Source organism: Oncorhynchus masou, unplaced genomic scaffold, assembly GCF_036934945.1.
Source record: "Oncorhynchus masou masou isolate Uvic2021 unplaced genomic scaffold, UVic_Omas_1.1 unplaced_scaffold_2305, whole genome shotgun sequence".
Taxonomy (NCBI): domain Eukaryota; kingdom Metazoa; phylum Chordata; class Actinopteri; order Salmoniformes; family Salmonidae; genus Oncorhynchus; species Oncorhynchus masou.
The window spans coordinates 32,484-57,347 of record NW_027008771.1 but is presented as its reverse complement, the minus strand read 5'-3'; the positions used below and the strand labels follow the sequence as shown (position 1 = coordinate 57,347).

At 43.1% G+C, this 24,864-nt stretch overlaps 1 protein-coding gene across 1 annotated transcript in view; it reads right to left on the bottom strand.

Annotated features, from left to right (window-relative positions):
* LOC135533268 (BMP-2-inducible protein kinase-like) overlaps window positions 1–24,864 on the bottom strand; it is a 63,664-nt gene that overhangs the window by 6,593 nt on the left and 32,207 nt on the right. Inside the window, exons 11-18 of the mRNA XM_064960671.1 lie at window positions 22,337–22,440; window positions 17,056–17,135; window positions 16,638–16,891; window positions 12,334–12,473; window positions 11,744–11,953; window positions 2,973–3,124; window positions 2,646–2,833; window positions 2,150–2,250 (exon numbers count right to left, since the gene is read on the bottom strand). Of these exons, the coding sequence (XP_064816743.1) occupies window positions 2,150–2,250; window positions 2,646–2,833; window positions 2,973–3,124; window positions 11,744–11,953; window positions 12,334–12,473; window positions 16,638–16,891; window positions 17,056–17,135; window positions 22,337–22,440 (1,229 nt within the window). The remainder of the gene's footprint in view (window positions 1–2,149; window positions 2,251–2,645; window positions 2,834–2,972; window positions 3,125–11,743; window positions 11,954–12,333; window positions 12,474–16,637; window positions 16,892–17,055; window positions 17,136–22,336; window positions 22,441–24,864) is intronic.

The following is a 24,864-nucleotide window of genomic DNA, read 5'->3' as shown; positions in this document are numbered from 1 at the left end:
CCTGACATGAACCTCCAGCATGACAATGCCACCAGCCATACTGCTCCTTCTGTGTGTGATTTCCTGCAAGACAGGAACATCTGTGTTCTGCCATGGCCAGCGAAGAGCCCGGATCTCAATCCCATTGAATACGTCTGGGACCTGTTGGATCGGAAGGGTGAGGGCTAGGGCCCTATTTTGACCCCCCCCCCTTTGTTCAGGGACACATTATTCAATTTCTGTTAGTCACATGTCTGTGGAACTTGTTCAGTTTATGTCTCAGTTGTTGAATCTTATGTTCGTTCAAATATTTACACGTTAAGTTTTCTGAAAAACGCAGTTGACGTTTCTTTTTTTTTGCTGAGTTTATGTATAAATATAAATAACATTGTGATTAAGGATTCTCGATACCCAGTCAATCATCGTGTTGCTTCATTTCATTATCAGAACAAATGTCTCGTCACAGTTTCATTCCATTATTTGTGTTTGATCATGTGAACATTCACCGGTGGCAGCAGAGGGAATGTGACATTTAAACTAATATGCCATTTATTTCACAGGAGCAAACGGTTACAAACCTCTTTGTTGATGACAGTGTTCTAGAATCAAGACGCTTAATAACGCAACTGAATAATGGAGGTTTGAGTATACCTTTATTTATCAAGTCACTATTGCACATGGTGATCTTAGGCTTGTGTGCGGCTGCTTGGCCATGGAAACTCATTTCAGGAAGCTCCCGACGAACAGTTGTTGTGCTGACGTTGCTTCCAGAGGAAGATTTTTTTACACTCTTCAGCACTAGGCGATCCCGTTCCATGAGCTTGTAGCCTACCACTTCATGACTGAGACGTTTTTGCTCCTAAACGTTTCCACTTCACAATAAAAGCACTTAAGAGTTGATTGGGGGCAGCTCTAGCAGCGGAGAAATTGGACGAACTGACTTGTTGGAAAGGTGGCATCCTATGACGGTGCCACGATGAAAGTCACTGAGCTCTTCAGTACGGCCATTCTACTGCCAATGTTTGTCTATGGAGATTGCATGGCTGTGTGCTCGATTTTATACACCAGTCAGCAACAGGTGGATGAAATAGCCAAATCCACTTATATATATATATATAAATAAATAAAAGTATACACAAAAGTATCTTAAATAACTAATCGAGATTGTTTGTTAGAATGACTCATAACCAATTCACATTTACAGAGCAGGAAGTGACTACATAATAGACAGGGGTATTTCCACTGCCACCAAACCAAATGTCCGTAGCTAATGAAGAGAAATACTTGTACGAGTTACGAGATACATTCGCATGATAAAAATACCGCTTATCATACTATTAGGAGAAACATCGTGTAACATTCTACTGATCATAATTAAAGAGATATTTTAGTATACATTACACACACACACACACACACACACACACACACACACACACACACACACACACACACACACACACATACATTACATTACATACATACATACATACGACACATTTTTGGGGGTTGGGCTGTAGATAGAATACACCTCTGTAGTAAAAGTCCAACCACAAAAATAATCAAACACATTTGAGGCAAATCACCTAAAACCAGGACTTTTGAGACTGAAGGCCAGTGAAAACTACATCAACATGGCGAGTTTCAAATCAGTTTAATAAAGATAAATATAATTACAAACGTCAACAACAACAAAAAAATATATATGTCTCAACAGTCACACATTTAGCACTTCTCACTGCTAGTTTGTGACAAAATAAAATAAAACACTATTTTACCATCCTCTTCATTAACAAGATGTGTTACACACCAACTGTTCGGCTCTAACTTGCTAATAATTATATATTCCATCTGACCAATGAAATCCTCTGTTGTTGCAGCAAAAGCCTGCAGTTACGCAACACGGCCTGTATTCACAAAGCATCGAAGACTAGGTTGTGCTAAACTAGGATCAGTTTAGCCTTTTAGATCATAATGAATAATCCTATATTTTTTTTTTGGGGGGGGGGAAGAGGTGTGTGAACCTGATCTTAGATCAGCACTGCAGTTCAGATTTCACAACCTCTTGGGTTTATTAGGGTTTACGTGGGACAGAACAGTGTGGTTTGGACTACAGAAGAGAGGGTACTTCCATACTAAGGTGTTAGAGCAGGACAGGAAGGGGACTTGCCTGCACTAGACAGGAAGGGGAGGAGCCAAACAGGTCTTCAGGGGTGATTGGCTGCAGCGGTCGGTCTGCCTCCTGGCTACTGGTTCTCTCCAGACGTTTACCTGTTAAGACAGAGAGGTGGCCGTTAGAGGGGGAGAGGTGGCCGTTAGAGGGGGGAGAGGTGGCCGTTAGAGGGGGGAGAGGTGGCCGTTAGAGGGGGGGGGGAGAGGTGGCCGTTAGAGGGGGGGAGAGGTGGCCGTTAGAGGGGGGGGAGGTGGCCGTTAGAGGGGGGAGAGGTGGCCGTTAGAGGGGGGAGAGGTGGCCGTTAGAGGGGGGGGAGAGGTGGCCGTTAGAGGGGGAGAGGTGGCCGTTAGAGGGGGGAGAGGTGGCCGTTAGAGGGGGGGGAGAGGTGGCCGTTAGAGGGGGGGGAGGTGGCCGTTACTAGTTAAAGATCTATCTAAAAAAAGCCGTGTCAGAGATGGAATAGTAGAGCACGGGGAAGGTAAAAGAGACTTGCTTGCTCTGAGGAGGTCGAACTCTCGGTCCAGCAGCTCCTCCTCCGTCAGTTTGGAGAAGTTGTCCTCTCCAAAGGGGTTCCATCGGGACATGTCAGGAGGGTGGCTCTGGGGGGTGACCAGGCTCTGGGGGGTGACCAGGCTCTGGGGAGGAGGGGTGGTCACCTTGAAGTCCACCAGAGGGCTTCTACTGGGGTGAGAGAGAGACAGAGACAGAGACAGAGAGCGAGCGAGCGAGAGAATTACTTGTGGTGTCTGTTACTAACCGAGACATTACAAAGACATTGCAGTAAAACCCAGTGGAGGTTCAGTAGGTCGAAGGATGTTACCTGGTGTTAGTGGATGGGGGCTCCACAGGGGACATAGGCCCAGGCCCAGCAGGGTTATAGGAGCCCGGGGGAAGCTGACACTCCAGAGGATAGGGCTGCTGGGTGGGGTGTTGATGCTGTTGCTGTGCAAAAGCCCGTTGGTACTGGTGCATCTGCCAGGGAGAAGGCGGTAACTAACGGTGACAGACGATCATAGACACCATTGATTTAATGTCTAAATCAAAAATGGGAGAACTACCGCTGGGAGGTATCAGCAGCAAAATGTTGTTGTTTTTTTTTAGATACTTTAATTAAAAAGTTGATAATGACACAACGCCGGAAAAAAACTGCAAGTGATTTTGATCTGGAATGTTCTTGTTGTGGAATGCAACGACACAGTTTTTAACAGGGCAGGGGGGCCAAGATAGTAAACAGTTTGTCCAAGATGCCCTAAAAAAATAAAAAAAAACAGCACAGAAACAGAGCCATAGAACCCAGAGCACTGAAACAAGACTCTCTGCCAAGATTTCCAAGTGCAAAACAGAAGTGTCACTTCACAGTCAACTTCACCCCCCCCCCCGCCCCAAAATCCTGTTGAGTTACCCTCTGTGGCCAAACACCAGCCCTCCAAATACATACTTGTTAAGACAGAGGTACTTTTAGCTTGTTTTCCACCCAACGGTTACCATCGGTTACCATCTGCTTCATTTCAGCAGGAATCTGCTCCGTCCACACAGTCAAGAGGAGAGGGTGAACTCCACCGGTTCGCTGTGTGTGTGTGTGTGTGTGTGTGTGTGTGTGTGTGTGTGTGTGTGTGTCTTGCCGTGTTCAATGAAATTATACCAAGATCAGGCTGTGTTTGTCTGTTATACTGACCACTCATAACCACTGAGTGTTTAAGAGACATTAGAAAATAAAAAAAATGGGAAAAACACTCAACGTTGGAAGCAGCTACACATGTTATTTTTATAAATATATGATATTTATATATACATGTCAGAGCATACTAAACTGAAAGTTAAAATGTTATTTTTATAAATATATAAATGTCGGAGCATACTAAACTGAAAGTTAAAATGTTATTTTTATAAATATATATGTTATTTATATATAAATGTCAGAGCATACTAACCTGAAAGTTAAAATGTTATTTTTATAAATATATATGTTATTTATATATAAATGTCAGAGCATACTAAACTGAAAGTTAAAATGTTATTTTTATAAATATATATGTTATTTATATATAAATGTCAGAGCATACTAACCTGAAAGTTAAAATGTTATTTTTATAAATATATATGATATTTATACATAAATGTCAGAGCATACTAAACTGAAAGTTAAAATGTTATTTTTATAAATATATATGATATTTATATACATTTACATTTAAGTCATTTGGCAGACGCTCTTATCCAGAGCGACTTACAAATTGGATATATATAAATGTCAGAGCATACTAAACTGAAAGTTAAAATGTTATTTTTATAAATATATATGATATTTATATATAAATGTCAGAGCATACTAAACTGAAAGTTAAAATGTTATTTTTATAAATATATATGTTATTTATATATAAATGTTGGAGCATACTAAACTGAAAGTTCAAATGTTATTTTTATAAATATGTTATTTATATATAAATGTCAGAGCATACTAACCTGAAAGTTAAAATGTTATTTTTATAAATATATGTTATTTATATATAAATGTTGAAGCATACTAACCCACGAGGGTGACTGAAAGATGAACGAGGTTCACACTCCAGTCCAGTCGGGGGCAGTAATGCATCTAGCGTGATGTATCGTTGTAGTCTCTACCTTCTTGCCCTTTGTGCTGTTGTCTATGGCCATTAATGGTTGTACCCTGTTTTGTATTGCTCCCATGTTGTTGTTGTGTTGTGACCATGCTGTGTTGTAGGTCTCTCTATGTAGTGTTGTTACCATGCTGTGTTGTTGTCGTAGGTCTCTATGTAGTGTAGTGTTGTTACCATGCTGTGTTGTAGGTCGTTATGTAGTGTTGTGTTGCTACCATGCTGTGTTGTTATAGGTCTTTATGTAGTGTAGTGTTGCTGCCATGCTGTGTTGTAGGTCTCTCTATGTAGTGTTGTGTTGCTGCCATGCTGTGTTGTCGTAGGTCTCTATGTAGTGTAGTGTTGTTACCATGCTGTTTTGTTGTAGGTCTTTATGTAGTGTAGTTACCATGCTGTGTTGTTGTTGTAGGTCTATGTAGTGTTGTTACCATGCTGTGTTGTCGTCAAGGGTCTCTATGTAGTGTTGTGTTGCTGCCATGCTGTGTTGTTGTTGTTGTAGGTCTTTATGTAGTGTTGTGTTGCTACCATGCTGTGTTGTTTTTGTAGGTCTTTATGTAGTGTTGTGTTGCTGCCATGCTGTGTTGTTGTTGTAGGTCTCTATGTAGTGTTGTTAACATGCTGTGGTGTTGTTGTAGGTCTCTATGTAGAGTTGTGTTGCTGCCATGCTGTGTTGTTGTTGTAGGTCTTTATGTAGTGTTGTGTTGCTACCATGCTGTGTTGTTGTAGGTCTTTATGTAGTGTTGTGTTGCTACCATGATGTGTTGTTGTTGTAGGTCTTTATGTAGTGTTGTGTTGCTGCCATGCTGTGTTGTTGTTGTAGGTCTTTATGTAGTGTTGTGTTGCTACCATGATGTGTTGTTGTTGTAGGTCTTTATGTAGTGTTGTTACCATGCTGTGTTGTTGTAGGTCTCTCTATGTAGTGTTGTGTTGCTGCCATGCTGTGTTGTCGTAGGTCTCTATGTAGTGTAGTGTTGTTACCATGCTGTTTTGTTGTAGGTCTTTATGTAGTGTAGTTACCATGCTGTGTTGTTGTTGTAGGTCTCTATGTAGTGTTGTTACCATGCTGTGTTGTCGTCAAGGGTCTCTATGTAGTGTTGTGTTGCTGCCATGCTGTGTTGTTGTTGTTGTAGGTCTTTATGTAGTGTTGTGTTGCTACCATGCTGTGTTGTTTTTGTAGGTCTTTATGTAGTGTTGTGTTGCTGCCATGCTGTGTTGTTGTTGTAGGTCTCTATGTAGTGTTGTGTTGCTGCCATGCTGTGTTGTTGTTGTAGGTCTTTATGTAGTGTTGTGTTGCTACCATGATGTGTTGTTGTTGTAGGTCTTTATGTAGTGTTGTGTTGCTGCCATGCTGTGTTGTTGTAGGTCTTTATGTAGTGTTGTGTTGCTACCATCCTGTGTTGTTGTCGTAGGTCTCTCTATGTAGTGTTGTTACCATGCTGTGTTGTTGTCGTAGGTCTCTATGTAGTGTAGTGTTGTTACCATGCTGTGTTGTAGGTCGTTATGTAGTGTTGTGTTGCTACCATGCTGTGTTGTTATAGGTCTTTATGTAGTGTAGTGTTGCTGCCATGCTGTGTTGTAGGTCTCTCTATGTAGTGTTGTGTTGCTGCCATGCTGTGTTGTCGTAGGTCTCTATGTAGTGTAGTGTTGTTACCATGCTGTTTTGTTGTAGGTCTTTATGTAGTGTAGTTACCATGCTGTGTTGTTGTTGTAGGTCTATGTAGTGTTGTTACCATGCTGTGTTGTCGTCAAGGGTCTCTATGTAGTGTTGTGTTGCTGCCATGCTGTGTTGTTGTTGTTGTAGGTCTTTATGTAGTGTTGTGTTGCTACCATGCTGTGTTGTTTTTGTAGGTCTTTATGTAGTGTTGTGTTGCTGCCATGCTGTGTTGTTGTTGTAGGTCTCTATGTAGTGTTGTTAACATGCTGTGGTGTTGTTGTAGGTCTCTATGTAGAGTTGTGTTGCTGCCATGCTGTGTTGTTGTTGTAGGTCTTTATGTAGTGTTGTGTTGCTACCATGCTGTGTTGTTGTAGGTCTTTATGTAGTGTTGTGTTGCTACCATGATGTGTTGTTGTTGTAGGTCTTTATGTAGTGTTGTGTTGCTGCCATGCTGTGTTGTTGTTGTAGGTCTTTATGTAGTGTTGTGTTGCTACCATGATGTGTTGTTGTTGTAGGTCTTTATGTAGTGTTGTTACCATGCTGTGTTGTTGTAGGTCTCTCTATGTAGTGTTGTGTTGCTGCCATGCTGTGTTGTCGTAGGTCTCTATGTAGTGTAGTGTTGTTACCATGCTGTTTTGTTGTAGGTCTTTATGTAGTGTAGTTACCATGCTGTGTTGTTGTTGTAGGTCTCTATGTAGTGTTGTTACCATGCTGTGTTGTCGTCAAGGGTCTCTATGTAGTGTTGTGTTGCTGCCATGCTGTGTTGTTGTTGTTGTAGGTCTTTATGTAGTGTTGTGTTGCTACCATGCTGTGTTGTTTTTGTAGGTCTTTATGTAGTGTTGTGTTGCTGCCATGCTGTGTTGTTGTTGTAGGTCTCTATGTAGTGTTGTGTTGCTGCCATGCTGTGTTGTTGTTGTAGGTCTTTATGTAGTGTTGTGTTGCTACCATGATGTGTTGTTGTTGTAGGTCTTTATGTAGTGTTGTGTTGCTGCCATGCTGTGTTGTTGTAGGTCTTTATGTAGTGTTGTGTTGCTACCATCCTGTGTTGTTGTCGTAGGTCTCTCTATATGTAGTGTTGCTACCATGCTGTGCTGTTGTCGTAGGTCGCTATGTAGTGTTGTGTTGCTGCCATGCTGTTTTTTTGTAGGTCTTTATGTAGTGTAGTTACCATGCTGTGTTGTTGTAGGTCTCTATGTAGTGTTGTTGCCATACTGTGTTGTTGTTGTAGGTCTTTATGTAGTGTTGTGTTGCTACCATGCTGTGTTGTTGTTGTAGGTCTCTCTTTATGTAGTGTTGCTACCATGCTGTGTTGTTGTTGTAGGTCTCTCTATGTAGTGTTGCTACCATGCTGTGTTGTTGTCGTAGGTCTCTATGTAGTGTTGCTACCATGCTGTGCTGTTGTCGTAGGTCTCTATGTAGTGTTGTGTTGCTGCCATGCTGTTTTTTTGTAGGTCTTTATGTAGTGTAGTTACCATGCTGTGTTGTTGTAGGTCTCTATGTAGTGTTGTTGCCATACTGTGTTGTTGTTGTTGTAGGTCTTTATGTAGTGTTGTGTTGCTACCATGCTGTGTTGTTGTTGTAGGTCTCTCTTTATGTAGTGTTGCTACCATGCTGTGTTGTTGTTGTAGGTCTCTCTATGTAGTGTTGCTACCATGCTGTGTTGTTGTCGTAGGTCTCTATGTAGTGTTGCTACCATGCTGTGTTGTTGTCGTAGGTCTCTATGTAGTGTTGTGTTGCTGCCATGCTGTGTTGTTGTCGTAGGTCTCTATGTAGTGTAGTGTTGTTACCATGCGGTGTTGTAGGTCTTTATATAGTGCTGTGTTGCTACCATGCTGTGTTGTTGTAGGTCTTTATGTAGTGTTGTGTTGCTGCCATGCTGTGTTGTTGTCGTAGGTCTCTCTTTATGTTGTGTTGCTGCCATGCTGTGTTGTTGTAGGTCTCTATGTAGTGTTGTGTTGCTGCCATGCTGTGTTGTTGTCGTAGGTCTCTATGTAGTGTAGTGTTGTTACCATGCGGTGTTGTAGGTCTTTATATAGTGCTGTGTTGCTACCATGCTGTGTTGTTGTAGGTCTTTATGTAGTGTTGTGTTGCTACCATGCTGTGTTGTCGTAGGTCTCTCTTTATGTAGTGTTGCTACCATGCTGTGTTGTAGGTCTTTATGTAGTGTTGTGTTGCTACCATGCTGTGTTGTTGTAGGTCTTTATGTAGTGTAGGTACCATGATGTGCTGTTGTAGGTCTCTATGTAGTGTTGTTGCCATGCTGTGTTGTTGTTGTAGGTCTTTATGTAGTGTTGTGTTGCTGCCATGCTGTGTTGTTGTAGGTCTTTATGTAGTGTTGTGTTGCTACCATGCTGTGTTGTTGTAGGTCTTTATGTAGTGTAGTTACCATGCTGTGTTGTTGTAGGTCTTTATGTAGTGTTGTGTTGCTGCCATGCTGTGTTGTTGTAGGTCTATATGTAGTGTTGTGTTGCTGCCATGCTGTGTTGTTGTAGGTCTTTATGTAGTGGTGTTGCTGCCATGCTGTGTTGTTGTAGGTCTTTATGTAGTGTAGTGTTGCTGCCATGCTGTGTTGCTGTAGGTCTCTATGTAGTGTTGTGTTGCTACCATGATGTGTTGTTGTTGTAGGTCTTTATGTAGTGTTGTGTTGCTACCATGCTGTGTTGTTGTTGTAGGTCTTTATGTAGTGTTGTGTTGCTACCATGCTGTTTTGTTGTAGGTCTTTATGTAGTGTATTTACCATGCTGTGTTGTTGTTGTAGGTCTTTATGTAGTGTTGTGTTGCTACCATGCTGTTTTGTTGTAGGTCTTTATGTAGTGTTGTTACCATGCTGTGTTGTCGTCAAGGGTCTCTATGTAGTGTAGTGTTGCTGCCATGCTGTGTTGTTGTTGTTGTTGTAGGTCTTTATGTAGTGTTGTGTTGCTACCATGCTGTGTTGTTGTCGTAGGTTTCTCTTTATGTAGTGTTGTGTTGTGGCCATGCTGTGTTGTTGTTGTAGGTCTTTATGTAGTGTTGTGTTGCTGCCATGCTGTGTTGTCATAGGTCTCTCTTTATGTAGTGTTGTGGCCATGCTGTGTTGTTGTTGTAGGTCTCTATGTAGTGTTGTGTTGCTGCCATGCTGTGTTGTCGTAGGTCTCTCTTTATGTTGTGTTGCTGCCATGCTGTGTTGTTGTTGTAGGTCTCTATGTAGTGTTGTGTTGCTGCCATGCTGTGTTGTTGTTGTAGGTCTTTATGTAGTGTTGTGTTGCTGCCATGCTGTGTTGTTGTAGGTCTTTATGTAGTGTTGTGTTGCTGCCATGCTGTGTTGTTGTAGGTCTTTATGTAGTGTTGTGTTGCTACCATGCTGTGTTGTTGTCGTAGGTCTCTCTTTATGTAGTGTTGCTACCATGCTGTGTTGTTGTCGTAGGTCTCTATGTAGTGTTGTGTTGCTGCCATGCTGTGTTGTTGTCGTAGGTCTCTATGTAGTGTAGTGTTGTTACCATGCTGTGTTGTAGGTCTTTATGTAGTGTTGTGTTGCTACCATGCTGTGTTGTTGTAGGTCTTTATGTAGTGTAGTTACCATGCTGTGTTGTTGTAGGTCTCTATGTAGTGTTGTTGCCATGCTGTGTTGTTGTTGTAGGTCTTTATGTAGTGTTGTGTTGCTGCCATGCTGTGTTGTTGTAGGTCTTTATGTAGTGTTGTGTTGCTACCATGCTGTGTTGTTGTAGGTCTTTATGTAGTGTAGTTACCATGCTGTGTTGTTGTAGGTCTTTATGTAGTGTAGTGTTGCTGCCATGCTGTGTTGTTGTAGGTCTTTATGTAGTGTAGTGTTGCTGCCATGCTGTGTTGCTGTAGGTCTCTATGTAGTGTTGTGTTGCTACCATGCTGTGTTGTTGTAGGTCTCTATGTAGTGTTGTTGCCATGCTGTGTTGTTGTTGTAGGTCTTTATGTAGTGTTGTGTTGCTGCCATGCTGTGTTGTTGTAGGTCTTTATGTAGTGTTGTGTTGCTACCATGCTGTGTTGTTGTAGGTCTTTATGTAGTGTAGTTACCATGCTGTGTTGTTGTAGGTCTTTATGTAGTGTAGTGTTGCTGCCATGCTGTGTTGTTGTAGGTCTTTATGTAGTGTTGTGTTGCTGCCATGCTGCGTTTTTGTAGGTCTTTATGTAGTGTAGTGTTGCTGCCATGCTGTGTTGCTGTAGGTCTCTATGTAGTGTTGTGTTGCTACCATGCTGTGTTGTTGTAGGTCTCTATGTAGTGTTGTTGCCATGCTGTGTTGTTGTTGTAGGTCTTTATGTAGTGTTGTGTTGCTGCCATGCTGTGTTGTTGTAGGTCTTTATGTAGTGTTGTGTTGCTGCCATGCTGTGTTGTTGTAGGTCTCTATGTAGTGTTGTGTTGCTGCCATGCTGTGTTGTTGTAGGTCTTTATGTAGTGTTGTGTTGCTGCCATGCTGTGTTGTAGGTCTTTATGTAGTGTTGTGTTGCTGCCATGCTGTGTTGTAGGTCTTTATGTAGTGTTGTGTTGCTGCCATGCTGTGTTGTTGTAGGTCTTTATGTAGTGTAGTTACCATGCTGTGTTGTTTTAGGTCTTTATGTAGTGTTGTGTTGCTTCCATGCTGTGTTGTTGTAGGTCTTTATGTAGTGTTGTGTTGCTGCCATGCTGTGTTGTTGTAGGTCTTTATGTAGTGTTGTGTTGCTGCCATGCTGTGTTGTTGTAGGTCTTTATGTAGTGTTGTGTTGCTGCATTGCTGTGTTGTTGTAGGTCTTTATGTTGTGTTGCTACCATGCTGTGTTGTTGTAGGTCTTTATGTTGTGTTGCTGCCATGCTGTGTTGTTGTAGGTCTTTATGTTGTGTTGCTGCCATGCTGTGTTGTTGTTATCGTAAATAAGAATTTGTTCTGAACTGGCTTGCCGAGTTAAATAATAGTTGGTTGCCAATTGCCAAATCCACAGAAGAATGCCATGCGGTGTTGACAGAAAACGAACTGAACACTAAGTTTCCTCTTTAATCTGTGGATTTAATTGTCGGGAATAGAGATCAAAACGATTCTGTGACTACAAAAACGTTTCAAAATGCTGTAAAAGATCCACACAAAAAATACACGAATACAACAACCCAATGTATATCTCCCAGCAACAGCTAGCTAGCTAAAATGTCCATGAATGTTTGTTTTCGACCTTTCGTCCCCAAATGAAAACATGACCTGAAAACGTGACTTGCGTGTCTGGTGGGGATTCAACCAACAACATGGAGGCAGTTCGATCACCATTTGAAAGTTGAGAAGACCCACAAAAGGCTGCATTTCCTTTATAAAAGCCAAATTAGACAATGGATGTGGCTCTTACCATGGCTGCGTAGTGTGTCTGTTGTTGCTGATTCATGGGCTGCATCATCACCGGTTGTTGGAGCAGGGCCTGCTGCTGCTGCTGCTGTTGGAGCAGGGCCTGCTGCTGCTGCTGTTGGAGCTGCTGTTGGAGCAGGGCCTGCTGCTGCTGCTGTTGGAGCTGGGCCTGCTGCTGCTGTTGGAGCTGGGCCTGCTGAAGGGTCTGCTGGTACTGTTGAAGGTACAGAGATAGTTTAGATTTCTCTAGATGATTTACACACACACACACACACACACACACACACACACACACACACACACACACACACACACACACACACACACATACATACATACACACATACATACATACACACATACACACACATACACACACATACATACATACATACATACATACATATATAGTTAGATCATGTGGCTCTCTGTACAGTTCAGGAAAACAAAGGACAGTCTATCACCTTGCAGGGCAGTGTTACTAGTAGTGGGTGGAGCAGCTTTGACACTGATTTTGCGTTGTGTTGCAAAACGTTTCTGTTTGTTTGTTGGTTGTTGCTACGGTGTCATCGCGTGAGGGTGACTCAGTAGTACCTGAAGGTATTGGAGCTGCTGTGGATGGACAGGGTGAAGCGGATCTCGTTGTTGCAGACGTAGGTCCCCAGGCTGCAGCTGCTGGAGGACCCTGTTGGATGTCTGTGGCGTCACCGGCTGCCCATTCCCTGGGGTGGTCGCTATCATAAAGCGTAGAGATATTTCATTGTTCATTTTGTAAAAAAAAAAAAAACAGAAACTAGTATCGCAAAAAGCCGCCTTGATGCCGGATGCTTACTTTAGAATATCGGTGCACCGATGACTGTAAATCAAATGTTTATTGGTCGAGTACACATATTTGCAGATGTTTCCGTAGGAGCAGCGAAATGCTTGTGTCTCTAGCTCCAACAGTAATACCTAGCTAACTGCTTCATGTCTAGCTCCAACAGTAATACCTAGCTAACTGCTTCATGTCTAGCTCCAACAGTAATACCTAGCTAACTGCTTCATGTCTAGCTCCAACAGTAATACCTAGCTACCCGCTTGTGTCTCTAGCTCCAACAGTAATACCTAGCTACCCGCTTGTGTCTCTAGCTCCAACAGTAATACCTAGCTACCTGCTTGTGTCTCTAGCTCCAACAGTAATACCTAGCTAACCGCTTGTGTCTCTAGCTCCAACAGTAATACCTAGCTAACTGCTTCATGTCTAGCTCCAACAGTAATACCTAGCTACCCGCTTGTGTCTCTAGCTCCAACAGTAATACCTAGCTACCCGCTTGTGTCTCTAGCTCCAACAGTAATACCTAGCTACCCGCTTGTGTCTCTAGCTCCAACAGTAATACCTAGCTAACCGCTTGTGTCTCTAGCTCCAACAGTAATACCTAGCTAACCGCTTGTGTCTCTAGCTCCAACAGTAATACCTAGCTAACCGCTTGTGTCTCTAGCTCCAACAGTAATACCTAGCTAACCGCTTGTGTCTCTAGCTCCAACAGTAATACCTAGCTAACCGCTTGTGTCTCTAGCTCCAACAGTAATACCTAGCTAACCGCTTGTGTCTCTAGCTCCAACAGTAATGCCTAGCTAAATGTTTGTGTCTCTAGCACCAACAGTAATACCTAGCTAACCGCTTGTGTCTCTAGCTCCAACACTAATACCTAGCTAACTGCTTGTGTGTCTCGCGCCAACAGTGCAGTGGTAATATAGACAGTAGTTATATAGGATGGTGTGTATAGACAATATAGACAGTAGTTCTATAGGATGGTGTGTATAGACAGTAGTTCTATAGGATGGTGTGTATAGACAGTAGTTCTATAGGATGGTGTGTATAGACAGTAGTTCTATAGGATGGTGTGTATAGACAGTAGTTCTATAGGATGGTGTGTATAGACAGTAGTTCTATAGGATGGTGTGTATAGACAGTAGTTATATAGGATGGTGTGTATAGACAGTAGTTATATAGGATGGTGTGTATAGACAGTAGTTATACTAGGATGGTGTGTATAGACAGTAGTTATATAGGATGGTGTGTATAGACAGTAGTTATATAAGATGGTGTGTATAGACAGTAGTTATATAGGATGGTGTGTATAGACAGTAGTTGTATAGGATGGTGTGTATAGACAGTAGTTATATAGGATGGTGTGTATAGACAGTAGTTATATAGGATGGTGTGTATAGACAGTAGTTCTATAGGATGGTGTGTATAGACAGTAGTTATATAGGATGGTGTGTATAGACAGTAGTTATATAGGATGGTGTGTATAGACAGTAGTTATATAGGATGGTGTGTATAGACAGTAGTTGTATAGGATGGTGTGTATAGACAGTAGTTATATAGGATGGTGTGTATAGACAGTAGTTATATTGGATGATGTGTATAGACAGTATAGACAGTAGTTATATAAGATGGGGTGTATAGACAGTAGTTATATAGGATGGTGTGTATAGACAGTAGTTATATAGGATGGTGTGTATAGACAGTAGTTATATAGGATGGTGTGTATAGACAGTAGTTATATAGGATGGTGTGTATAGACAGTAGTTATATTGGATGATGTGTATAGACAGTATAGACAGTAGTTATATAAGATGGGGTGTATAGACAGTAGTTATATAGGATGGTGTGTATAGACAGTAGTTATATAGGATGGTGTGTATAGACAGTAGTTATATAGGATGGTGTGTATAGACAGTAGTTATATAGGATGGTGTGTATAGACAGTATAGACAGTAGTTATATAGGATGGCGTGTATAGACAGTAGTTATATAAGATGGTGTGTATAGACAGTAGTTATATAAGATGGTGTGTATAGACAGTAGTTATATAGGATGGTGTGTATGGACAGTAGTTATATAGGATGGTGTGTATAGACAGTAGTTATACTAGGATGGTGTGTATAGACAGTAGTTATATAGGATGGTGTGTATAGACAGTAGTTATATAGGATGAGCCTAGACTAATATACAGTATATACATATGAAGTATGTAAACATTATTAAAGTGACTAGTGTTTAATGACTATGCACATAGGGCAGCAGTCTCTAAGGTGCAGGGTAGAGTACTGGGTGATAGCCGGCTAGTGGGGTGATAACAGTGACTAAGTTTCAGGGCAGGGTATTGGGAGGAGTCTGGCTAGTGGTGACTGTTTAACAGTCTGATGGCCTGGAGATAAACAGCTTCTATCAGTCTCTCGGTCCCAGCTTTGATGCACCTGTCCTGTCTCGGTCTGCTCGATGGTAGCGAGGTGAACAGGCCGTGGCGCTGATGATCTGAGAACCTTGATGATCTTCTTGGCCTTCCTGTGACATTTGTAGAAGATTGTGATGGTCTTCGGGGGCGAGGAACATTTCCTTCAGACTGGGATATGGAGAGATTGAATATGTCCGTAAACACCACAGCTGAGCATGCAGGGAGGACGCGGCTTGGGATGCCGTGTAGGGCGGCAAGGGTGTACACTTTTAAATGACTTACTCACGTCAGGCCACAGAGAACAAAAGCACTAAGTCCTCTTCAGTGTCGATGTTTATTTCCTCAAAGCAGGAAGAGAATGTTGTTTAGCTCGTCCCGGGAAGCGTAAGCTCGCGGGATCAGGAGGCTTTGCAAGGCTATTGTCCCCCCCCCCCACAGTGAGATGCAGTGTCAGCCAAGGTGCAGTGCTCATGGGGGGGCACTTAAGGGTTCAGTGCCCATGGGGGGGGGCACTTAAGGGGTTCAGTGCCCATGGGGGGGGGGGCACTTAACCTCTTGAAACTCTGGGGGCGCTATTTCATTTTTGGATGAAAAACGTTCCCGTTTTAAACAAGATATTTTGTCACAAAAAGATGCTCGACTATGCATATAATTGATAGCTTTGGAAAGAAAACACTCTGAATTTTCCAGAACTGCAAAGATATTGTCTGTGGGTGCCCTAGAACGTGAGCTACAGGCAAAACCAAGATGAAACGGCATCCAGGAAATCAGCAGGATTTTTGAGGCTCTGTTTTCCATTGTCTCCTTATATGGCTGTGAATGCGAGAGGAATGAGCCTGCCCTATCTATCGTTTCCCCAAGGTGTCTGCAGCATTGTGACGTATTTGTAGGCATATCATTGGAAGATTGACCATAAGAGACTACATTTTCCAGGTGTCCGCCCGGTGTCCTCCGTCGAAATTGGTGCGTCATTTTCAGTTGCTGGTATTTTTCCATGCGATTCTGAGGGGAAAGCAGGCTTCCACGAACTGCATATCAATGAAGAGATATGTGAAAAAACACCTTGAGGATTGATTCTAAACAACGTTTGCCATGTTTCGGTCGATATTATGGAGTTAATTCGGAAAAAGTTTGACGTTTTGGTGACTGAATTTTCGGTTCGTTTCGGTAGCCAAATGTGATGTACAAAACGGAGCAATTTCTCCTACACAAAGACTCTTTCAGGAAAAACTGAACATTTGCTATGTAACTGAGAGTCTCCTCATTGAAAACATCCGAAGCTCTTCAAAGGTAAATTATTTTATTTATTTGGTTATCTGGTTTTTGTGAAAATGTTGCGTGCTAAATGCTACGCAAATGCTAAGCTAGCTTGCAATACTCTTACACAAATGATTGATTTGCTATGGTTCAAAAGCATATTTTGAAAATCTGAGATGACAGTGTTGTTAAGAAAAGGCTAAGCTTGAGAGCAGGCACATTATTTTCATTTTATTTGCGATTTTCAGAAATCGTTAACGTTGCGTTATGCTAATGAGCCTGAGGCTTTATTCACAATCCCGGATCCTTAAGGGTTTCAGTGCCCATGGGGGGGGCACTTAAGGGTTTCAGTGCCTTGCTCAAGGGCACAAAACGGCAGATAAAGAAAACAAACACAGTAAAATGTTGACCGCTCACCTTTCTGCCCATTGCTGACAGGTACAGAAGGCTCAGCTGTAGGGGTGACGATGGGCGTGGCAGCTGTAGGGGTGACGATGGGCGTGGCAGCTGTAGGGGTGACTATGGGCGTGGCAGCTGTAGGGGTGACGATGGGCGTGGCAGCTGTAGGGGTGATGGCTGCAACAGGAATGGGCAGCACATAACTGTTTGTAGCTTTGGGTCTCTGTCTCGGAGTGATGGAAGTTGCCGTTGGGCCCACGGACTCTGTGATTCTGGAGCAGAAGAACACGTTTAGGTTTGGGGAACTTGATCTCTCTTTCTTATAACCTTGATTATTTTTTTATATTTTTTTTTACATTCTCCTTGAGATTAAATCCCTTTTTGCTAGAGACCTGAGATTTACATTGCAGAATATCTATAACACACGGTGACATACCTGGCTTTCGTCATACTCTTCCTGGCAGCGAATTGGCTGGCTGTGAGTGGCTCAGGAAGTGACGTGGGGAGAGGAGAGTTCTGTAGGAGACAACGTGATGTTACACAACCATCATCTCAACCTAACTAACTCAGGGTGCATTGTGGGGAGAGGAGAGTTCTGTAGGAGACAACGTGATGTTACACAACCATCATCTCAACCTAACTAACTCAGGGTGCATTGTGGGGAAAGGAGAGCTCTGTAGGAGACAACGTGATGTTACACAACCATCATCTCAACCTAACTAACTCAGGGTGCATTGTGGGGAAAGGAGAGTTCTGTAGGAGACAACGTGATGTTACACAACCATCATCTCAACCTAACTAACTCAGGGTGCATTGTGGGGAGAGGAGAGTTCTGTAGGAGACAACGTGATGTTACACAACCATCATCTCAACCTAACTAACTCAGGGTGCATTGTGGGGAGAGGAGAGTTCTGTAGGAGACAACGTGATGTTACACAACTATCATCTCAACCTAACTAACTCAGGGTGCATTGTGGGGAAAGGAGAGTTCTGTAGGAGACAACGTGATGTTACACAACCATCATCTCAACCTAACTAACTCAGGGTGCATTGTGGGGAGAGGAGAGTTCTGTAGGAGACAACGTGATGTTACACAACCATCATCTCAACCTAACTAACTCAGGGTGCATTGTGGGGAGAGGAGAGTTCTGTAGGAGACAACGTGATGTTACACAACCATCATCTCAACCTAACTAACTCAGGGTGCATTGTGGGGAAAGGAGAGTTCTGTAGGAGACAACGTGATGTTACACAACCATCATCTCAACCTAACTAACTCAGGGTGCATTGTGGGGAGAGGAGAGTTCTGTAGGAGACAACGTGATGTTACACAACCATCATCTCAACCTAACTAACTCAGGGTGCATTGTGGGGAAAGGAGAGTTCTGTAGGAGACAACGTGATGTTACACAACCATCATCTCAACCTAACTAACTCAGGGTGCATTGTGGGGAGAGGAGAGTTCTGTAGGAGACAACGTGATGTTACACAACCATCATCTCAACCTAACTAACTCAGGGTGCATTGTGGGGAGAGGAGAGTTCTGTAGGAGACAACGTGATGTTACACAACCATCATCTCAACCTAACTAACTCAGGGTGCATTGTGGGGAGAGGAGAGTTCTGTAGGAGACAACGTGATGTTACACAACCATCATCTCAACCTAACTAACTCAGGGTGCATTGTGGGGAGAGGAGAGTTCTGTAGGAGACAACGTGATGTTACACAACCATCATCTCAACCTAACTAACTCAGGGTGCATTGTGGGGAGAGGAGAGTTCTGTAGGAGACAACGTGATGTTACACAACCATCATCTCAACCTAACTAACTCAGGGTGCATTGTGGGGAAAGGAGAGTTCTGTAGGAGACAACGTGATGTTACACAACCATCATCTCAACCTAACTAACTCAGGGTGCATTGTGGGGAGAGGAGAGTTCTGTAGGAGACAACGTGATGTTACACAACCATCATCTCAACCTAACTAACTCAGGGTGCATTGTGGGGAGAGGAGAGTTCTGTAGGAGACAACGTGATGTTACACAACCATCATCTCAACCTAACTAACTCAGGGTGCATTGTGGGGAGAGGAGAGTTCTGTAGGAGACAACGTGATGTTACACAACCATCATCTCAACCTAACTAACTCAGGGTGCATTGTGGGGAGAGGAGAGTTCTGTAGGAGACAACGTGATGTTACACAACCATCATCTCAACCTAACTAACTCAGGGTGCATTGTGGGGAGAGGAGAGTTCTGTAGGAGACAACGTGATGTTACACAACCATCATCTCAACCTAACTAACTCAGGGTGCATTGTGGGGAGAGGAGAGTTCTGTAGGAGACAACGTGATGTTACACAACCATCATCTCAACCTAACTAACTCAGGGTGCATTGTGGGGAGAGGAGAGTTCTGTAGGAGACAACGTGATGTTACACAACCATCATCTCAACCTAACTAACTCAGGGTGCATTGTGGGGAGAGGAGAGTTCTGTAGGAGACAACGTGATGTTACACAACCATCATCTCAACCTAACTAACTCAGGGTGCATTGTGGGGAAAGGAGAGTTCTGTAGGAGACAACGTGATGTTACACAACCATCATCTCAACCTAACTAACTCAGGGTGCATTGTGGGGAAAGGAGAGTTCTGTAGGAGACAACGTGATGTTACACAACCATCATCTCAACCTAACTAACTCAGGGTGCATTGTGGGGAAAGGAGAGTTCTGTAGGAGACAACGTGATGTTACACAACCATCATCTCAACCTAACTAACTCAGGGTGCATTGTGGGGAAAGGAGAGTTCTGTAGGAGACAACGTGATGTTACACAACCATCATCTCAACCTAACTAACTCAGGGTGCATTGTGGGGAGAGGAGAGTTCTGTAGGAGACAACGTGATGTTACACAACCATCATCTCAACCTAACTAACTCAGGGTGCATTGTGGGGAAAGGAGAGTTCTGTAGGAGACAACGTGATGTTACACAACCATCATCTCAACCTAACTAACTCAGGGTGCATTGTGGGGAGAGGAGAGTTCTGTAGGAGACAACGTGATGTTACACAACCATCATCTCAACCTAACTAACTCAGGGTGCATTGTGGGGAAAGGAGAGTTCTGTAGGAGACAACGTGATGTTACACAACCATCATCTCAACCTAACTAACTCAGGGTGCATTGTGGGGAAAGGAGAGTTCTGTAGGAGACAACGTGATGTTACACAACCATCATCTCAACCTAACTAACTCAGGGTGCATTGTGGGGAGAGGAGAGTTCTGTAGGAGACAACGTGATGTTACACAACCATCATCTCAACCTAACTAACTCAGGGTGCATTGTGGGGAAAGGAGAGTTCTGTAGGAGACAACGTGATGTTACACAACCATCATCTCAACCTAACTAACTCAGGGTGCATTGTGGGGAAAGGAGAGTTCTGTAGGAGACAACGTGATGTTACACAACCATCATCTCAACCTAACTAACTCAGGGTGCATTGTGGGGAGAGGAGAGTTCTGTAGGAGACAACGTGATGTTACACAACCATCATCTCAACCTAACTAACTCAGGGTGCATTGTGGGGAAAGGAGAGTTCTGTAGGAGACAACGTGATGTTACACAACCATCATCTCAACCTAACTAACTCAGGGTGCATTGTGGGGAAAGGAGAGTTCTGTAGGAGACAACGTGATGTTACACAACCATCATCTCAACCTAACTAACTCAGGGTGCATTGTGGGGAGAGGAGAGTTCTGTAGGAGACAACGTGATGTTACACAACCATCATCTCAACCTAACTAACTCAGGGTGCATTGTGGGGAAAGGAGAGTTCTGTAGGAGACAACGTGATGTTACACAACCATCATCTCAACCTAACTAACTCAGGGTGCATTGTGGGGAAAGGAGAGCTCTGTAGGAGACCACCGGCTGCCCATTCCCTGGGGTTGTCGCTATGATAAAGCGTAGAGATACAATTTGATCAGGAATACAGTGTAGGCATTGTTAATGTTGTAAATGACTATTGTAGCTGGAAACGGCTGATTTTTAATGGAATATCTACATAGACGTATAGAGGCCCATTATCAGCAACCATCACTCCTGTGTTCCGATGGCACGTTGTGTTAGCTAATCCACGTTTATCATTTTAAAAGGCTAATTGATCATTAGAAAACCCTTTAACAATTATGTTGGCACAGCTGAAAACTGTTGTTCTGATTAAAGAAGCAATAAAACTGGCCTTCTTCAGACTAGTTGAGTATCTGGTGTGTCAGCATTTGTGGGTTCGATTACAGGCTCAAAATGGCCAGAAACAAAGAACTTTCTTCTGAAACTCGTCAGTCTATTCTTGTTCTGAGAAATGAAGGCTATTCCATGCAAGAAATTGCCAAGAAACTAAAAGATCTCGTACAACGCTGTGTACTACTCCCTTCACAGAACAGCGCAAACTGTCTCTAACCAGAATAGAAAGAGGAGTGGGAGGCCCCGGTGCACAACTGAGCAAGAGGACAAGTACATTAGAGTGTCTAGTTTGAGAAACAGATGCCTCACAAGTCCTTAACTTGCAGCTTCATTAAAATAGTACCCACAAAACACCAGTCTCAACGTCAACACTGAAGAGGCGACTCCTGGATTTGGCAACTTCTAGGCAGAGTTGCAAAGAAAAAGCCATATCTCCGACTGGCCAATAAAAATAAAAGATTAAGATGGTCAAAAGAACACAGACATTGGACAGAGGACGATTGGAAAAAAGTGTTACGGACAGACTAATGTATATTTTGAGGTGTTCGGGATCACAAAGAGGAACATTCGTGAGATGCATAAAAAAATGATAAGATGCTGGAGAAGTGAACCATCTGTCAAGCTTGGTGGAGGTGGAGGCAATGTGATGGTCTGGTGGAGGTGGAGGCAATGTGATGGTCTGGTGGAGGTGGAGGCAATGTGATGGTCTGGTGGAGGCAATGTGATGGTCTGGTGGAGGCAATGTGATGGTCTGGTGGAGGCAATGTGATGGTCTGGTGGAGGCAATGTGATGGTCTGGTGGAGGCAATGTGATGGTCTGGTGGAGGCAATGTGATGGTCTGGGGGGCTTTGGTGGTGGTAAAGTGGGAGATTTGTACAGGGTAAACGGGATCTTGAAGAAGGAAGGCCATCACTCCATTTTGCAACGCCATGCCATACCCTGTGGACGGTGCTTAAATGGAGCCAATATCCTCCTACAACAGGACAATGACCCAAAGCACAGCTCCAAACTATGCAAGAGCTATGTAGGGATGAAGCAGTCAGCTGGTATTCTGTCTATAATGGAGTGGCCAACACAGTCACCGGATCTCAACCCTATTGAGCTGTTGTGGGAGCAGCTTGACCGTATGGTAAGTAAGAAGTGCCCATCAAGCCAATCCAACTTGTGGGAGGAGCTTCAGGAAGCGTGGGGTGAAATCTCTTCAGATTACCTCAACAAATTGACAACTAGAACACCAAAGGTCTGCAAGGCTGTCAGTGCTGCAAATGGAGGATTCGTTGAAGGAAAATTATTATTTAAATGTTGTTTTTTTTTAAATCATTATTTATAAAACCTTGTCAACGTCTTGACTATATGTCCTATTAATTTTGCAACTCATTTCATGTATGTTTTCATAGAAAAAAAGAATTTCTATTTGATCCCAAAGTTTTGAATGGCAGCGTGCATCTGTCACAATGGAAGAACAGCGACTTACAAAGAGATTTGGCACAGGACACTCTTTTCCAGCTAACTTGAAGGCAAAGTAGGACACTTGATAGATGTCTGGTCTCTTCTCATGGTCAGGCTCAAGCATATATCCTGGAGGAGACATGGGAGAGAGGATATATAGTTTACTATATCCTGGAGGAGAGGGGACATATAGTTTAATATATCCTGGAGGAGACATGGGAGAGAGGATATATAGTTTACTATAACCTGGAGGAGAGGGGACATATAGTTTACTATAGCCTGGAGAAGAGGGGACATATAGTTTACTATATCCTGGAGGAGACATGGGAGAGGGGACATATAGTTTAATATATCCTGGAGGAGACATGGGAGAGAGGATATATAGTTTACTATAACCTGGAGGAGAGGGGACATATAGTTTACTATAGCCTGGAGAAGAGGGGACATATAGTTTACTATATCCTGGAGGAGACATGGGAGAGGGGACATATAGTTTAATATATCCTGGAGGAGACATGGGAGAGAGGATATATAGTTTAATATATCCTGGAGGAGAGGGGACATATATTTTACTATAGCCTGGAGAAGAGGGGACATATAGTTTACTATAACCTGGAGTAGAGGGGACATATAGTTTATTATAACCTGGAGTAGAGGGGACATATAGTTTACTATAACCTGGAGTAGAGGGGACATATAGTTTACTATAACCTGGAGTAGAGGTGGGAGTAGAGGGGACATATAGTTTACTATAGCCTGGAGTAGAGGGGACATATAGTTTACTATAACCTGGAGTAGAGGTGGGAGTAGAGGGGACATATAGTTTACTATAGCCTGGAGTAGAGGGGACATATAGTTTACTATAGCCTGGAGTAGAGGGGACATATAGTTTACTATAGCCTGGAGTAGAGGTGGGAGTAGAGGGGACATATAGTTTACTATAGCCTGGAGTAGAGGGGACATATAGTTTACTATAGCCTGGAGTAGAGGTGGGAGTAGAGGGGACATATAGTTTACTATAGCCTGGAGTAGAGGTGGGAGTAGAGGGGACATATAGTTTACTATAGCCTGGAGTAGAGGGGACATATAGTTTACTATAGCCTGGAGTAGAGGTGGGAGTAGAGGGGACATATAGTTTACTATAGCCTGGAGTAGAGGGGACATATAGTTTACTATAGCCTGGAGTAGAGGGGACATATAGTTTACTATTGCCTGGAGAAGAGGTGGGAGTAGAGGGGACATATAGTTTACTATAGCCTGGAGTAGAGGGGACATATAGTTTACTATAGCCTGGAGTAGAGGTGGGAGTAGAGGGGACATATAGTTTACTATAGCCTGGAAAAGAGGGGACATATAGTTTACTATAGCCTGGAGAAGAGGTGGGAGTAGAGGGGACATATAGTTTACTATAGCCTGGAGTAGAGGGGACATATAGTTTACTATAGCCTGGAGAAGAGGTGGGAGTAGAGGGGACATATAATTTACTATAGCCTGGAGTAGAGGTGGGAGTAGAGGGGACATATAGTTTACTATAGCCTGGAGAAGAGGGGACATATAGTTTACTATAGCCTGGAGAAGAGGGGACATATAGTTAACTATAGCCTGGAGTAGAGGTGGGAGTAGAGGGGACATATAGTTTACTATAACCTGGAGAAGAGGTGGGAGTAGAGGGGACATATAGTTTACTATAGCCTGGAGTAGAGGGGACATATAGTTTACTATAGCCTGGAGTAGAGGTGGGAGTAGAGGGGACATATAGTTTACTATAGCCTGGAGTAGATGGGACATATAGTTTACTATAGCCTGGAGTAGAGGTGGGAGTAGAGGGGACATATAGTTTACTATAGCCTGGTGTAGAGGGGACATATAGTTTACTATAGCCTGGAGTAGAGGTGGGAGTAGAGGGGACATATAGTTTACTATAGCCTGGAGTAGAGGGGACATATAGTTTACTATAGCCTGGAGTAGAGGGGACATATAGTTTACTATAGCCTGGAGTAGAGGGGACGTATAGTTTAATATAGCCTGGAGTAGAGGGGACATATAGTTTAATATAGCCTGGAGAAGAGGTGGGAGTAGAGGGGACATATAGTTTACTATAGCCTGGAGTAGAGGGGACATATAGTTTACTATAGCCTGGAGTAGAGGTGGGAGTAGAGGGGACATATAGTTTAATATAACCTGGAGTAGAGGGGACATATAGTTTAATATAGCCTGGAGTAGAGGGGACATATAGTTTACTATAGCCTGGAGTAGAGGTGGGAGTAGAGGGGACATATAGTTTACTATAGCCTGGAGTAGAGGTGGGAGTAGAGGGGACATATAGTTTACTATAGCCTGGAGTAGAGGTGGGAGTAGAGGGGACATATAGTTTAATATAGCCTGGAGTAGAGGGGACATATAGTTTACTATAGCCTGGAGAAGAGGTGGGAGAAGAGGGGACATATAGTTTACTATAGCCTGGAGTAGAGGGGACATATAGTTTACTATAGCCTGGAGTAGAGGTGGGAGTAGAGGGGACATATAGTTTACTATAGCCTGGAGTAGAGGGGA